The sequence below is a fragment of the Oncorhynchus masou genome, chromosome 26 (assembly GCF_036934945.1).
Source record: "Oncorhynchus masou masou isolate Uvic2021 chromosome 26, UVic_Omas_1.1, whole genome shotgun sequence".
Taxonomy (NCBI): domain Eukaryota; kingdom Metazoa; phylum Chordata; class Actinopteri; order Salmoniformes; family Salmonidae; genus Oncorhynchus; species Oncorhynchus masou.
This window is the reverse complement of record NC_088237.1, coordinates 14767455-14784341: the sequence shown is the minus strand read 5'-3', so window position 1 is coordinate 14784341 and position 16887 is coordinate 14767455. Positions and strand designations below refer to the sequence as shown.

The window sequence follows — 16887 nt, the reverse complement described above, 5'->3', positions numbered from 1 at the left end:
GCACATTTAAAGGTCTCCCATACAATGAGATCTGCTGTACATTGTCGGAAAAAGTCAGTTAATTTGTTTTTAACCAGGACAGAATAAGTCATCATCCAATAGGCTTTGATTACAGTTCCAATATCCTCGCCCACGTGGAAATTCTGTAAGAGTAATGTATATGCCAATTATTTGATGGTCTGGCCGCATTCTATCGTTTGGTGCCAACGAGAATGACATGTGGTCAAGAAGACTAACTTGATCGAGCCTCCCAAGTATATCTCACTAGCTCGGGATATTTAGGCCTCCATATATGCACTAGTTTCAATATCAATGAAATGCACGATTTCCTTAAGTGTATGAGGGTGACAGTTGTCGTGCGATATACTTTATGGCCCATTGAAGTATTTAAAAACGTATTATAATCTCCCACCATAATAGTAAAGTATTGCATTGCTTTTAGGCTTGATCAATTATTATATATTTTCAAATTAGCGTGGATCATCATTTGAAACATATAGATTAATGGGCCAATCCATTTAAGCTCCAAATTTCAGACAATTTGAATATCCACCCACCGTATCTTTTTCCCACACAACTTCATCAGAAAGTTCATCAAAAAACAGTTCCCTGTTAACAATATTTTTGCCAGGTAAATATTGATCGTCTTTTTATACTATCTGCTAAGCCATTACAATAACTGGCTATACGTATTTCACCATGAGATACAAATTTAAATTCTATTTATCATAGGTTTGTAAACTCACCATTAAAAATGTACCATAATAATTGAGTGTCCATATAGTTGTACCATGATATTGGCGTTGCTGCTAAGTAAACCTCCAATTGTTCTCCACTATTCCCCCCGATCCTTTATAAAGAGCAGTGCCAACGCCCTCACCGCGATTATTTTATATTCACTGTTACACGTTTTCCATACCATCAAAATGAAAACCACTGGAGAGAGTTGCATTTTCCTCTTCTGTTCCGTTCAATGCACTGGTTTCATGGTTACGTACATTCTCATTATGTAGATCTGAAAGAGAAGTAAAAATATATATATACAAATCACAGAAGGTTCACCATTCACTCAATCAAGTCACTGGCAACAAAACTAGAATGAAAATCAATGTGTTGGCCTTACCGTGCTGGAATCCAAGCCTCAACAGAGACAGATATACAACTAGAAAAACACACATTTTCATCCAAAGTGCATTAAAAAGTTGATTGGGTTAAGACTGATAGCCCAATCGGAATAAAAATGGCACAGGGGTAAATGCCACAAAGACACTTGACAACGTGCCTTTCTACTTTCAAGCACTCATCAGCTCTCCCACGCTGCACCTGCTACCGTCCCCTAATTAGATTCATTGACATGTAATATACCCACTGGGCCAGATGAGGGCAGTATACACCCATTTCATATGACTTTATCCCATTCCCAATAGGGCAACATATTTATCAGACACAGCACGCACCGACACCAGTTAATAAAACATATATTTATTTTTATGGTGCAAATCAATCTCAGTCATTGCACTAGTCAGTTCATCTTTATCCTATTTGTACATTCCAAATAAAATATTCATTCACAATCATCATAGCAACATCAACAGCAACAAATAATACACAGCGTCAGAAATGTTGAGCGGATCAGAGGGTCAGTGTTAGGCCTTAGGAGGAGTCTACAGACACTAGCTTACTTGTACTTGTGGAAGGCTACATTGAGCGTTGCTTGCTTCTCAGAGGCTCTGCCATAGCTTGAGGTTAAAAGCACATGTTGTCAATGTGCTCACGGAGCACACTGATACCTTGTCTAATAGTCTTATCACAGAGCTTATGTATCCCAGACAAGCTCATGCTAAGGGTTTGCAGGGACCACGTTTGAGTCAAGGCAAGCCCAAACCTAAACATGGATATACAGTGACATCAGCAAACTGTCCTTCATGTTGGCAAAATGTCATTTGTCTTCCAGCTAGAACGATATTGTTGGAGCTTTTAATGTGAACATGACACCCAATTCAAAATCTCAACATGGGTTTACTTGTGGTTTTGCTCATAAGCAGAGATGAGGGAAGTGATCACAGATTTAGAGCCTAAAACAGGATTTAACATTAAATTAAATAGGAAAACAAATAAAACAAAACAAAACATTTTAAAAAGCAGATCAGTTTTTTTGAAGCTTTTTCAGGCTGGGCGATGTGTGGAGCTCGTGGTACTGTTTTAAAGAGTTCCAGAGATCGGATCCAGTCCGCTCCAGCTTGAAGTGCTGCTGGCAAAATCTCCATCTCCACTCCTTAAGGTCCTCTCTCCATCTGCTTCCCCCAGAATGTGACTCCAATCACAGGCTTAACCAGCCTCATGCTTCCCTGGAAGCTCCATCACTCCCAGTCTGCTTCCATACCCTGCAACCCTGTCATGTTTACCATAATCTCACAACATCAACCAGGTAGGTTGATTTAAGAACCAGGTCAGTACTGTTGGGGCATCCAGGGTCCTTGGACTCCAACTCATGCCCAGGATAGTGCTGTGTCTCTGGGTTAGTTTAGGTCCCGGTCAGCCTTCTCTCCAGCCGGTCCAGCTTGGCCAGGTTCTCCTTCAGCAGCTTGGAGCCAGGGGTTAGGATCAAGGCCCTCTGGTAGTACTGCCTGGCTGCTGCATAGTCCCCCTGCAGTGGATCAAATACAGACATTTATCAGCTCTCATCCTTTGCCATATATGCTTGATATGCAATTTCGGTATGATCAAAGACTTGATGGCTTGTAAATGGCTTTTGACTCATGCAAACTAACTCTACTGTGTCGTCATAGTACCTTGATATGCTGAATTCCTCCCATGTTCATCCAAGCCTGCGATTGGTCAGGTTTTAGTTCCACTACCAGCTTGTAGCTCTGTAATGAAGACCACGCACACCTTAATATAAAGTAGTTACAACCAACGATCACTAGGTGGCAGTAGGGTTCTTATGCTTGGACTATAAAGTGAATATGGAGGGAGAAAAGTTTACTTAGAAAATTACTGAAACTTGAATCAACTCAACATGTTTTCTGACTTTGAATTCAAAACAGCCTGAAACAGTAGATTTTGCTATCAAAATACAGCAAGCAGACATTGGATCCACTTCAATATTGTCAACCACCACACCCGAAGGCCACATGATCTCAGCTGGCCCTTTTGTGCCTTTCTTAGAAGGGGAACAACACCCAAACAAGAACTGGAGCCCTGGCGCCCGGCCAAGCCCTGCTGAGAGAGTCAGAACTCTAGAGTTTATCTCCGAACTTAACCCTGAGAATAAACTGTTCAACCTAGCAGGCCTTTGTTGACTTCCTGAACTGAAGAAAGAGGGAGAGATGGAGGGAGGGAAAGGGAGTGAGAGAGTGGAAAGGGAGAGAGAGAGAGATGGATGGAGTGGAAAGACAGAGAGACTTGCTTCGTAAGAAACGAGAGAGAGAGATTGTGAGTGAGTGAGTGAGTGAGTGAGTGAGTGAGTGAGTGAGTGAGTGACTGAGTGAGTGAGTGGAAAGAGAGACCTGCTATTTAAGCAGACAGAGAACAGCACAAGAGGAAAAAATGAAAAAAAGATGTAGGGAAGAGAAATAAGTTTATTTTAGGCCACACACTCTGTCTTGTTGGAAGTGTGGTTGGGGGAAAATGGGCTTATTTGTTGATGCAGATAGTGGAGGAGATGGTGCTATTTTAGCGACAGTATCAGCGCGTTTTCAGGGGGGAAGATCAAGGCAGAGAAAGGCCTGGAATGCTGTTTGATGTCATTTTATTTGCAGACTTTGTATCTCTTCTCTCTCTCAAGTGTGTCTACTTGAACAGGAGAAGAAAGCACCCGGTGCTTAGAAGATCCACAGGCGCCCTTGAAACCCCTGCAGATAATATACTGCATGTAGGAGATGCAAATATTGTTGTTTTTAGGGAATATGCCTCAAAATATGTTCTATTCTTTATTCATAATTGTTTTTGGGGAGGTTGGGATATATGAGCCAATTAGTGGTCTTGTTTTGAAACAGGTAAAGTTTGAGGTTATAGGAGGTTCTAAAGTTATTCACTGAGGTGAACTGAGAGAAAAGACAAGAGAAGGTGCATAATAAAGGCAAGAGAGGGATACGACGGTGAGGAGGGAGAGAGAGGGGTACGACGGTGAGGAGGGAGAGGGGTACGACGGTGAGGAGGGAGAGAGAGGGGTACGACGGTGAGAAGGGAGACAGAGGGGTACGACGGTGAGGAGGGAGAGGGGTACGACGGTGAGGAGGGAGAGAGAGGGGTACGACGGTGAGGAGGGAGAGAGAGGGGTACGACGGTGAGGAGGGAGAGAGAGGGGTACGACGGTGAGGAGGGAGAGAGAGGGGTACGACGGTGAGGAGGGAGAGAGAGGGGTACGACGGTGAGAAGGGAGAGAAAGGGATACGACGGTGAGGAGGGAGAGAGAGGGGTACGACGGTGAGGAGGGAGAGAGAGGGGTACGACGGTGAGGAGGGAGAGAGAGGGGTACGACGGTGAGGAGGGAGAGAGAGGGGTACGACGGTGAGGAGGGAGAGAGAGGGGTACGACGGTGAGGAGGGAGAGAGAGGGGTACGACGGTGAGGAGGGAGAGAGAGGGGTACGACGGTGAGGAGGGAGAGAGAGGGGTACGACGGTGAGGAGGGAGAGAAAGGGATACGACGGTGAGTAGGGAGAGAAAGGGATACGACGGTGAGGAGGGAGAGAGAGGGGTACGACGGTGAGGAGGGAGAGAGAGGGGTACGACGGTGAGGAGGGAGAGAGAGGGGTACGACGGTGAGAAGGGAGAGAAAGGGATACGGCGGTGAGGAGGGAGAGAGAGGGATACGACAGTGAGGAGGGAGAGAGAGAGGGGTACGACAGTGAGGAGGGAGAGAGAGGGGTACGACGGTGAGGAGGGAGAGAGAGGGGTACGACGGTGAGGAGGGAGACAGAGGGATACGACGGTGAGGAGGGAGAGAGAGGGGTACGACGGTGAGGAGGGAGAGAAAGGGGTACGACGGTGAGGAGGGAGAGAGAGGGGTACGACGGTGAGAAGGGAGAGAAAGGGATACGACGGTGAGGAGGGAGAGAGAGGGGTACGACGGTGAGAAGGGAGAGAAGGGATACGGCGGTGAGGAGGGAGAGAGAGGGATACGACAGTGAGGAGGGAGAGAGAGGGGTACAACGGTGAGGAGGGAGAGAGAGGGGTACGACGGTGAGAAGGGAGAGAAAGGGATACGACGGTGAGGAGGGAGAGAGAGGGGTACGACGGTGAGAAGGGAGAGAAAGGGATACGGCGGTGAGGAGGGAGAGAGAGGGTACGACAGTGAGGAGGGAGAGAGAGGGGTACAACGGTGAGGAGGGAGAGAGAGGGGTACGACGGTGAGAAGGGAGAGAAGGGATACGACGGTGAGGAGGGAGAGAGAGGGGTACGACGGTGAGAAGGGAGAGAAAGGGATACGGCGGTGAGGAGGGAGAGAGAGGGGTGACGGTGAGGAGGGAGAGAGAGGGGTACGACGGTGAGGAGGGAGAGAGAGGGATACGACAGTGAGGAGGGAGAGAAAGGGATACGACGGTGAGGAGGGAGAGAGAGGGGTACGACGGTGAGGAGGGAGAGAGAGGGGTACGACGGTGAGGAGGGAGAGAGAGGGATACGACGGTGAGGAGGGAGAGAGAGGGGTACGACGGTGAGGAGGGAGAGAGAGGGGTACGACGGTGAGAAGGGAGAGAAAGGGATACGACGGTGAGGAGGGGAGAGAGAGGGGTACGACGGTGAGGAGGGAGAGAAAGGGGTACGACGGTGAGGAGGGAGAGAGAGGGATACGACAGTGAGGAGGGAGAGAGAGGGGTACAACGGTGAGGAGGGAGAGAGAGGGGTACGACGGTGAGGAGGGAGAGAGAGGGATACGACAGTGAGGAGGGAGAGAAAGGGATACGACGGTGAGGAGGGAGAGAGAGAGGGATACGACGGTGAGGAGGGAGACAGAGGGGTACGACGGTGAGGAGGGAGAGAAAGGGGTACGACGGTGAGGAGGGAGAGAGAGGGGTACGACGGTGAGGAGGGAGAGAGAGGGGTACGACGGTGAGAAGGGAGAGAAAGGGATACGACGGTGAGGAGGGAGAGAGAGGGGTACGACGGTGAGAAGGGAGAGAAAGGGATACGGCGGTGAGGAGGGAGAGAGAGAGGGATACGACAGTGAGGAGGGAGAGAGAGGGATACGACGGTGAGGAGGGAGAGAGAGGGGTACGACGGTGAGAAGGGAGAGAAAGGGATACGGCGGTGAGGAGGGAGAGAGAGGGGTACAACGGTGAGGAGGGAGAGAGAGGGGTACGACGGTGAGGAGGGAGAGAAAGGGATACGGCGGTGAGGAGGGAGAGAGAGGGGTACAACGGTGAGGAGGGAGAGAGAGGGGTACGACGGTGAGAAGGGAGAGAAAGGGATACGGCGGTGAGGAGGGAGAGAAAGGGATACGACGGTGAGGAGGGAGAGAGAGGGGTACGACGGTGAGGAGGGAGAGAGAGGGGTACGACGGTGAGAAGGGAGAGAAAGGGATACGGCGGTGAGGAGGGAGAGAGAGGGGTACAACGGTGAGGAGGGAGAGAGAGGGGTACGACGGTGAGAAGGGGAGAGAAAGGGATACGGCGGTGAGGAGGGAGAGAAAGGGATACGACGGTGAGGAGGGAGAGAGAGGGGTACGACGGTGAGGAGGGAGAGAGAGGGGTACGACGGTGAGAAGGGAGAGAAAGGGATACGGCGGTGAGGAGGGAGAGAGAGGGGTACGACGGTGAGGAGGGAGAGAGAGGGGTACGACGGTGAGGAGGGAGAGAGAGGGATACGACAGTGAGGAGGGAGAGAAAGGGATACGACGGTGAGGAGGGAGAGAGAGAGGGATACGACGGTGAGGAGGGAGACAGAGGGGTACGACGGTGAGGAGGGAGAGAGAGGGGTACGACGGTGAGGAGGGAGAGAGAGGGGTACGACGGTGAGGAGGGAGAGAGAGGGGTACGACGGTGAGAAGGGAGAGAAAGGGATACGACGGTGAGGAGGGAGAGAGAGGGGTACGACGGTGAGAAGGGAGAGAAAGGGGGGGATACGGCGGTGAGGAGGGAGAGAGAGGGATACGACAGTGAGGAGGGAGAGAGAGGGGTACAACGGTGAGGAGGAGGGAGAGAGAGGGGTACGACGGTGAGGAGGGAGAGAGAGGGATACGACAGTGAGGAGGGAGAGAAAGGGATACGACGGTGAGGAGGGAGAGAGAGGGGTACGACGGTGAGGAGGGAGAGAAAGGGGTACGACGGTGAGGAGGGAGAGAGAGGGATACGACGGTGAGGAGGGAGACAGAGGGGTACGACGGTGAGGAGGGAGAGAGAGGGGTACGACGGTGAGGGGGGAGAGAGAGGGGTACGACGGTGAGGAGGGAGAGAAAGGGATACGACGGTGAGGAGGGAGAGAGAGGGATACGACAGTGAGGAGGGAGAGAGAGGGGTACGACAGTGAGGAGGGAGAGAGAGGGGTACGACGGTGAGGAGGGAGAGAGAGGGATACGACAGTGAGGAGGGAGAGAAAGGGATACGACGGTGAGGAGGGAGAGAGAGGGGTACGACGGTGAGGAGGGAGAGAGAGGGATACGACGGTGAGGAGGGAGAGAAAGGGATACGACGGTGAGGAGGGAGAGAGAGGGGTACGACGGTGAGGAGGGAGAGAGAGGGATACGACAGTGAGGAGGGAGAGAGAGGGGTACGACAGTGAGGAGGGAGAGAAAGGGATACGACGGTGAGGAGGGAGAGAGAGGGGTACGACGGTGAGGAGGGAGAGAGAGGGATACGACAGTGAGGAGGGAGAGAGAGGGGTACGACAGTGAGGAGGGAGAGAGAGGGGTACGACAGTGAGGAGGGAGAGAAAGGGATACGACGGTGAGGAGGGAGAGAGAGGGATACGACGGTGAGGAGGGAGAGAGAGGGATACGACAGTGAGGAGGGAGAGAGAGGGGTACGACAGTGAGGAGGGAGAAAGGGATACGACGGTGAGGAGGGAGAGAGAGGGGTACGACGGTGAGGAGGGAGAGAGAGGGATACGACGGTGAGGAGGGAGAGAAAGGGATACGACGGTGAGGAGGGAGAGAGAGGGGTACGACGGTGAGAAGGGAGAGAAAGGGATACGACGGTGAGGAGGGAGAGAGAGGGGTACGACGGTGAGGAGGGAGAGAGAGGGATACGACAGTGAGGAGGGAGAGAGAGGGGTACGACAGTGAGGAGGGAGAGAAAGGGATACGACGGTGAGGAGGGAGAGAGAGGGGTACGACGGTGAGGAGGGAGAGAGAGGGATACGACAGTGAGGAGGGAGAGAGAGGGGTACGACAGTGAGGAGGGAGAGAGAGGGGTACGACAGTGAGGAGGGAGAGAAAGGGATACGACGGTGAGGAGGGAGAGAGAGGGGTACGACGGTGAGGAGGGAGAGAGAGGGATACGACAGTGAGGAGGGAGAGAGAGGGGTACGACAGTGAGGAGGGAGAGAAAGGGATACGACGGTGAGGAGGGAGAGAGAGGGGTACGACGGTGAGGAGGGAGAGAGAGGGATACGACAGTGAGGAGGGAGAGAAAGGGATACGACGGTGAGGAGGGAGAGAGAGGGGTACGACGGTGAGGAGGGAGAGAGAGGGATACGACAGTGAGGAGGGAGAGAGAGGGGTACGACAGTGAGGAGGGAGAGAGAGGGGTACGACAGTGAGGAGGGAGAGAAGGGATACGACGGTGAGGAGGGAGAGAGAGGGGTACGACGGTGAGGAGGGAGAGAGAGGGATACGACAGTGAGGAGGGAGAGAGAGGGGTACGACAGTGAGGAGGGAGAGAAAGGGATACGACGGTGAGGAGGAGGGAGAGAGAGGGGTACGACGGTGAGGAGGGAGAGAGAGGGATACGACAGTGAGGAGGGAGAGAGAGGGGTACGACAGTGAGGAGGGAGAGAGAGGGGTACGACGGTGAGGAGGGAGAGAAAGGGGTACGACGGTGAGGAGGGAGAGAGAGGGATACGACGGTGAGGAGGGAGAGAGAGGGGTACGATGGTGAGGAGGGAGAGAGAGGGGTACGATGGTGAGGAGGGAGAGAGAGGGGTACGACGGTGAGGAGGGAGACAGAGGGGTACGACGGTGAGGAGGGAGAGAGAGGGATACGACAGTGAGGAGGGAGAGAGAGGGGTAAGACGGTGAGGAGGGAGAGAGAGGGATACGACAGTGAGGAGGGAGAGAGAGGGGTACGACAGTGAGGAGGGAGAGAAAGGGATACGACGGTGAGGAGGGAGAGAGAGGGGTACGACAGTGAGGAGGGAGAGAGAGGGATACGACAGTGAGGAGGGAGAGAGAGGGGTACGACAGTGAGGAGGGAGAGAAAGGGGTACGAAGGTGAGGAGGGAGAGAGAGGGGTACGACGGTGAGGAGGGAGACAGAGGGGTACGACGGTGAGGAGGGAGAGAGAGGGGTACGACGGTGAGGAGGGAGAGAGAGGGGTACGACGGTGAGGAGGGAGAGAGAGGGATACGACGGTGAGGAGGGAGAGAGAGGGGTACGACGGTGAGGAGGGAGGGAGAGAGAGGGGTACGGCGGTGAGGAGGGAGAGAGAGGGGTACGACGGTGAGGAGGGAGAGAGAGGGGTACGACGGTGAGGAGGGAGAGAGAGGGGTAAGACGGTGAGGAGGGAGAGAAAGGGATTCGACGGTGAGGAGGGAGAGAGAGAGGGGTACGACGGTGAGAAGGGAGAGAGGGGTACGACGGTGAGGAGGGGAGAGAGAGGGGGTACGACGGTGAGGAGGGAGAGAGAGGGATACGACGGTGAGGAGGGAGAGAGAGGGGTACGACGGTGAGGAGGGAGAGAAAGGGATTCGACGGTGAGGAGGGAGAGAGAGGGGTACGACGGTGAGAAGGGAGAGAGGGGTATGACGGTGAGGAGGGAGAGAGAGGGGTACGACGGTGAGGGAGGGAGAGAGGGAGGGGAGGGGACGGTGAGGAGGGAGAGAGAGGGGGGTACGACGGTGAGGAGGGAGAGAGAGGGGTACGACGGTGAGGAGGGGAGAGAGAGGGGTACGACGGTGAGGAGGGAGAGAGAGGGGTACGACGGTGAGGAGGGAGAGAGAGGGGTACGTCGGTGAGGAGGGAGAGAGAGGGGTACGACGGTGAGGAGGGAGAGAGAGGGGTACGACGGTGAGGAGGGAGAGAGATGGGGTATGACGGTGAGGAGGGAAAGAGAGGGGGTACGACGGTGAGGAGGGAGAGAGAGGGGTACGACGGTGAGGAGGGAGAGTGAGGAGGGAGAGAGATGGGTACGACGGTGAAGAGGGAGAGTGAGGAGGGAGAGAGAGGGGTACGACGGTGAGGAGGGAGAGAGAGGGGTACAACGGTGAGGAGGGAGAGAGAGGGGTACGACGGTGAGGAGGGAGAGAGAGGGGTATGACAGTGAGGAGGGAGAGAGAGGGGTACGGCGGTGAGGAGGGAGAGAGAGGGGTACGGCGGTGAGGAGGGAGAGAGAGGGGTACGACGGTGAGGAGGGAGAGAGAGGGGTACGGCGGTGAGGAGGAGAGAGAGGGATACGACGGTGAGGAGGGAGAGAGAGAGGGGTACGGCGGTGAGGAGGGAGAGAGAGGGGGGGTACGACAGTGAGGAGGGAGAGAGAGGGGTACGACGGTGAGGAGGGGAGAGAGAGGGGTACGACGGTGAGGAGGGGAGAGATGGGTACGACGGTGAGGAGGGAGAGAGAGGGGTACGACGGTGAGGAGGGAGAGAGAGGGGTACGACGGTGAGGAGGGAGAGTGAGGAGGGAGAGAGAGGGGTACGACGGTGAGGAGGGAGAGAGAGGGATACGACGGTGAGGAGGGAGAGAGAGGGGTACGACGGTGAGGAGGGAGAGAGATGGGTACGACGGTGAGGAGGGAGAGAGAGGGGTACGACGGTGAGGAGGGGGGAGAGAGAGGGGTACGACGGTGAGGAGGGAGAGAGAGGGATACGACAGTGAGGAGGGAGAGAGAGGGATACGACGGTGAGGAGGGGAGAGATGGGTACGACGGTGAGGAGGGAGAGAGAGGGGTACGACGGTGAGGAGGGAGAGAGAGGGGTACGGCGGTGAGGGAGGAGGTGAGGGAGGAGGAGAGAGAGGGGTACGACAGTGAGGAGGGAGAGAGAGGGATACGACGGTGAGGAGGGAGAGAGAGGGGTACGACGGTGAGGAGGGAGAGAGGGGTACGACGGTGAGGAGGGAGAGAGAGGGGTACGACGGTGAGGAGGGAGAGAGAGGGGTACGACGGTGAGGAGGGAGAGGAGGAGGGAGAGAGATGGGTACGACGGTGAAGAGGGAGAGAGAGGGGTACGACGGTGAGGAGGGAGAGAGAGGGGTACGACGGTGAGGAGGGAGAGAGAGAGGGGTATGACAGTGAGGAGGGAGAGAGAGGGGTACGGCGGTGAGGAGGGAGAGAGGGGGGGTACGACGGTGAGGAGGGAGAGAGAGGGGTACGGCGGTGAGGAGGGAGAGAGAGGGATACGACGGTGAGGAGGGAGAGAGAGGGGTACGACGGTGAGGAGGGAGAGAGAGGGGTACGACGGTGAGGGAGGGAGAGTGAGGAGGGAGAGAGAGGGGTACGACGGTGAGGAAGGAGAGAGAGGGATACGACGGTGAGGAGGGAGAGAGAGGGGTACGGCGGTGAGGAGGGAGAGAGAGGGGTACGACAGTGAGGAGGGAGAGAGAGGGGTACGACGGTGAGGAGGGAGAGAGAGGGGTACGACGGTGAGGAGGGAGAGAGAGTGGTACGACGGTGAGGAGGGGGAGAGGAGGAGGGAGAGAGAGGGGTACGACGGTGAGGAGGAGAGAGAGGGATACGACGGTGAGGAGGGAGAGAGAGGGGTACGACGGTGAGGAGGGAGAGAGAGGGATACGACGGTGAGGAGGGAGAGATGGGTACGACGGTGAGGAGGGAGAGAGAGGGGTACGACGGTGAGGAGGGAGAGAGAGGGGTACGACGGTGAGGGGGAGAGAGAGGGGTACGACGGTGAGGAGGGAGAGAGAGGGGTATGACAGTGAGGAGGGAGAGAGAGGGGTACGACGGTGAGGAGGGAGAGAGAGGGGTACGACGGTGAGGAGGGAGAGAGAGGGGTACGACGGTGAGGAGGGAGAGAGAGGGATACGACGGTGAGGAGGGAGAGAGATGGGTACGACGGTGAGGAGGGAGAGAGAGGGGTACGACGGTGAGGAGGGAGAGAGAGGGGTACGACGGTGAGGAGGGAGAGAGAGGGGTATGACAGTGAGGAGGGAGAGAGAGGGTACGGACGGTGAGGAGGGAGAGAGAGGGGTACGCGGTGAGGAGGGAGAGAGAGGGGTACGACGGTGAGGAGGGAGAGAGAGGGGTACGGCGGTGAGGAGGGGAGAGAGGGATACGACGGTGAGGAGGGAGAGAGAGGGGTACGACGGTGAGGAGGGAGAGAGAGGGGTACGACAGTGAGGAGGGAGAGAGAGGGGTACGACGGTGAGGAGGGAGAGAGAGGGGTACGACGGTGAGGAGGGAGAGAGAGTGGACGACGGTGAGGGGAGGAGGGAGAGTGAGGAGGGAGAGAGAGGGGTACGACGGTGAGGAGGGAGAGAGAGGGATACGACGGTGAGGAGGGAGAGAGAGGGGTACGACGGTGAGGAGGGAGAGATGGGTACGACGGTGAGGAGGGAGAGAGAGGGGTACGACGGTGAGGAGGGAGGTGAGGAGGGGGTAGGGATACGACGGAGGAGGAGGGAGAGAGAGGGATACGACGGTGAGGAGGGAGAGAGGGGGTACGACGGTGAGGAGGGAGAGAGAGGGGTACGACGGTGAGGAGGGAGAGAGAGGGGGACGGTGAGGAGGGAGGAGGAGGGAGAGAGAGGGGTACGACAGTGAGGAGGGAGAGGAGGGAGAGAGAGGGATACGACGGTGAGGAGGGAGAGAGAGGGGTACGACGGTGAGGAGGGGGAGAGATGGGTACGACGGTGAGGAGGGAGAGAGAGGGGTACGACGGTGAGGAGGGAGAGAGAGGGGTACGACGGTGAGGAGGGGACGAGTGAGGAGGGAGAGAGAGGGGTACGACGGTGAGGAGGAGGGAGAGTGAGGAGGGAGAGAGGGGTACGACAGTGAGGAGGGAGAGAGAGGGGTACGACGGTGAGGAGGGAGAGATGGGTACGACGGTGAGGAGGGAGAGAGAGGGGTACGACGGTGAGGAGGGAGAGAGAGGGGTTCGACGGTGAGGAGGGAGAGTGAGGAGGGAGAGAGAGGGGTACGACGGTGAGGAGGGAGAGAGAGGGGTACGACGGTGAGGAGGGAGAGAGAGGGGTAAGACGGTGAGGAGGGGGAGAGAGGGTACGACGGTGAGGAGGGAGAGAGAGGGGTACGACGGTGAGGAGGGAGAGAGAGGGGTATGACGGTGAGGAGGGAGAGAGAGGGGTACGACGGTGAGGAGGGAGAGAGAGGGGTATGACGGTGAGGAGGGAGAGAGAGGGGTACGACGGTGAGGAGGGAGAGAGAGGGGTACGACGGTGAGGAGGGTGTTAAACAGGAGACAAAGTTAATTAGGTTGGAGAGTTAGTGGATGAGGAGAGAGGGAGTCTGTGCAGGAGAAGAGGGAGCAGATGGAGAAAAGTTTGCAGAGTAATGAGGGGTGTGTGTGTGTGTGTGTCCCCTCCTGTACCTCGAAGGCTCTGTCCAGCTGGTTCATCTCTCTGAGCTGGTTGCCCTTGGAGAAGTGAAGCTCTGCCCTGACAGACATGTCTATAGGGTTCTGCAGTAGGGCCTTGTCTAGAGCATCCAGAGCCTGGAGGAAGAGGAGATAATTAGTACACATAGGGATAGACTTCCATGGACATTTTACCTATATTTAAGTAGGCAAGTCAGTAAAGAACAGATTCTTATTTTCAATGACGGCCTAGGTACGGTGGGTTAACTGCCTGTTCAGGGGCAGAACGACAGATTTGTACCTTGTCAGCTCGGAGGTTTGTCCACCGCTCTGACCACTAGGCTACCCTGCGAGGTTCTGCTATACAAATATACAAATTGATGGAAAGTGGTGTTGGAGGAAAAACAATATACTGAAAACAATGTACTGAGCTAATATCAAATTGGCTTTTTACCAAATTATCACACGACAGACCACGTATTCATCCTGCACACCCTAATTATAACAAACAAACAAACCAAAACAAAGGCAAAGTCTTCTCATTCTTTGTTGATTTCAAAAAAGCCTTTGACTCAATTTGGCATGACGTCTGCTATACAAATTGATGTAAATTGGTGTTGGGGGAAAAATATACAACATTATAAAATCCATGTACACAAACAACAAGTGTGTGATTAAAATTGGCAAAAAACACATATTTCTTCCCACAGGGTCGTGGGGTGAGACAGGGATGCAGCTTAAGTCCCACCCTCTTCAACATATATATCAACGAATTGGCGAAGGCACGAGAACAGTCTGCAGCATCCAGCCTCACCCTACTAGAGTCTGACGTCAAATGTCTACTGTTTGCTGATGATCTGGTGCTTCTGTCACCAACCAAGGAGGGCCTACAGCAGCATCTATATCTTCTGCACAGATTCTGCCAGACCTGGGCCCTGGTAGTAAATCTCAGTAAGACCAAAATAATGGTGTTCCAAATAAGGTCCAGTCGTCAGGACCACAAATATAAATTCCATTTAGACACCGTTGCCCAAGAGCACACAGAAAAACTAAACATACCTTGGCCTAAACATCAGCGCCACAGGTAACTTCCACAAAACTGTGAACGATCTGAGACACAAAGCAAGAAGAGCCTTCTATGTCATCAAAAGGAACCTAAATTTGACATACCAATTAGGATCTGGCTAAAAATACTTGAATCAGTTCAAGAACCCATTGTCCTTTATGGTTGGGAGGTCTGGGGTCCGCTCACCAACCAAGAATTCACAAAATGGGACAAACACCAAATTGAGACTCTGCATGCAGAATTCTGCAAAAATATCCTCCGTGTACAACGTAGAACACCAAATAATGCATGCGGAGCAGAATTAGGCCGATACCCGCTAATTATCAGAATCCAGAAATGAGCCGCTAAATTCTACAACCACCTAAAATGAAGCGATTCCCAATCCTTCCATAACAAAGCCATCACCTACAGAGAGATGAACCTGGAGAAGAGTCCCCCTTAAGCAAGCTGGTCCTGGAGCTTTGTTCACAAACACAAACAGGCCCCACAGAGCCCGAGGGCAGCAACATAACTATACCCAACCAAATCATGAGACAACAAACCCGATTTTGATAAACTCCCATATCTACTGGGTGAGATACCACAGTGTGCCATCACAGCAGCAAGATTTGGGACCTGTTGCCACAAGAAACGGGCAACCAGTGAAGAACAAACACCATTGTAAATACAACCCATGTTAATGTTTATTTATTTTCCCTTTTGTACTTTAACCATTTGCACATTGTTACAACACTGTATATATCTGTATATATAAATATCTGTAATGTCTTTATTATTTTGGAACTTCTGTGAGTGTAATGTTTAACATGTGATGAAAGCTGAGAGATTTGAAGGGGAAAGAAAAGAACGAGGAAGAGAGGTGGGAATGTTGTGTAATTTACTTTGCCTCTGGGAGAGAAAAGTCATCCTTGAGATGACATAAATATCATCAATCACTTTTATTTTCCCTTATTTTCCTACTTCCCTTTGACAGAGATAAACAAATCCATTTAATGTATAAAACCCCCATTAAGGGGATATCGAGATAGTGAAGCTAACACTGGAAGCGTAGGAATATCCCTGGTGGGTTAGTATGTAGACACTGGACAGAAACACACTCAGACAATCCAAAGGGAGGATGGTGTGAAATCCGGTCTTCTGTCTGAGACAGAGAAGATAAACGTCCTCTAGTCCAACCTTTCTAAAGCCCAGGTCCGTGGACCGCAGCCAGTCCATAGAGAAAGGCCTGAGAAATCCCTACTGATTACCCTGGATTCATCTCAATCTACTAAATATGGCCCTTAGTTCATAGAACCATGGTTACGCGAGTAACCTCCGAGCTCCGATAAATGCGCTTGTGACAAACAGAGCTCTTTCTTTTTTTCTCCCTACAAGTTTGCCTCTAACTTTTGAACGGTTGGAGTTACTAGATATGACTCTCAGGGAACACGGACGTGCCTGCTGTTTCCCTCGACGGTGGTCACAAGCTGCGCAGGACACGTTGGAACGCACACAATCCCATTTGAAAGCAATGCAGGTCTTCTTCCCCATAACTTTCTCAAGCATTTGAGTGACGACATACCATAAATCCTTTAGATTGAAATGTGGCCTCCCTGATTTAACATATCTTAGAGCTTTATCATGTTTATTGAGACAAAGGCAGTAAGGCAAAATTCAACATTTTTGTTGTTGATGATACTACCAGGTGTCCTAAAATAGAGAATCAAATATCTTGATGAACTATGTTATTACTGTCCTAAACAAATGATATGTGTTAGGTTCAGGAGGCTGGTGGCACCTTAATGGGGGAGGAGGCTCGTGGTAAAGGCTGGAGTGGAATCAGTAGAACATTATCAGATACATCAAACGTGCTTGATGCCATTCCATTGTCTCCGTTCCAGCCATTATTGTGAGCCGTCCTCCCCTCAGCAGCCTCCACTGCTGTGAGGGTAGTAGATATAATAAAGAAAATGCATAGAAAAATTGGTGTTCGGAATAAAAAAGCAATTGTCAATATTTTTATACCCAAGCGGCCTTTAGAGGAAAAAGGCCTTATCTCGCCGTTCCCTGCTTCTCTCGTCAGCCCCCCACATAACCTCTGTGTTATTTTTGGAAGAAAATACTATTTTTAGCAGCGAGTCTAAATCTCAAATGGCACCCTATTCCGTATAAGTAGTGCACTACACAGGGATTGGAGTGCCA

At 53.2% G+C, this 16887-nt stretch overlaps 1 protein-coding gene across 2 annotated transcripts in view; it reads right to left on the bottom strand.

Moving 5' to 3' along the window:
* Positions 1-1476: 1476 nt before the first annotated feature.
* Positions 1477-16887, bottom strand: part of LOC135514863 (protein O-mannosyl-transferase TMTC1-like) — a 108067-nt gene continuing 92656 nt past the window's right edge. For both annotated transcript variants that reach the window (XM_064938525.1, XM_064938526.1), the window contains 3 exons: positions 13656-13778; positions 2793-2870; positions 1477-2647 (listed from right to left, as the gene is read on the bottom strand). In XM_064938525.1, coding sequence (XP_064794597.1) covers positions 2525-2647; positions 2793-2870; positions 13656-13778 — 324 coding nt within the window. In that variant the 3' untranslated portion in view covers positions 1477-2524. The remainder of the gene's footprint in view (positions 2648-2792; positions 2871-13655; positions 13779-16887) is intronic.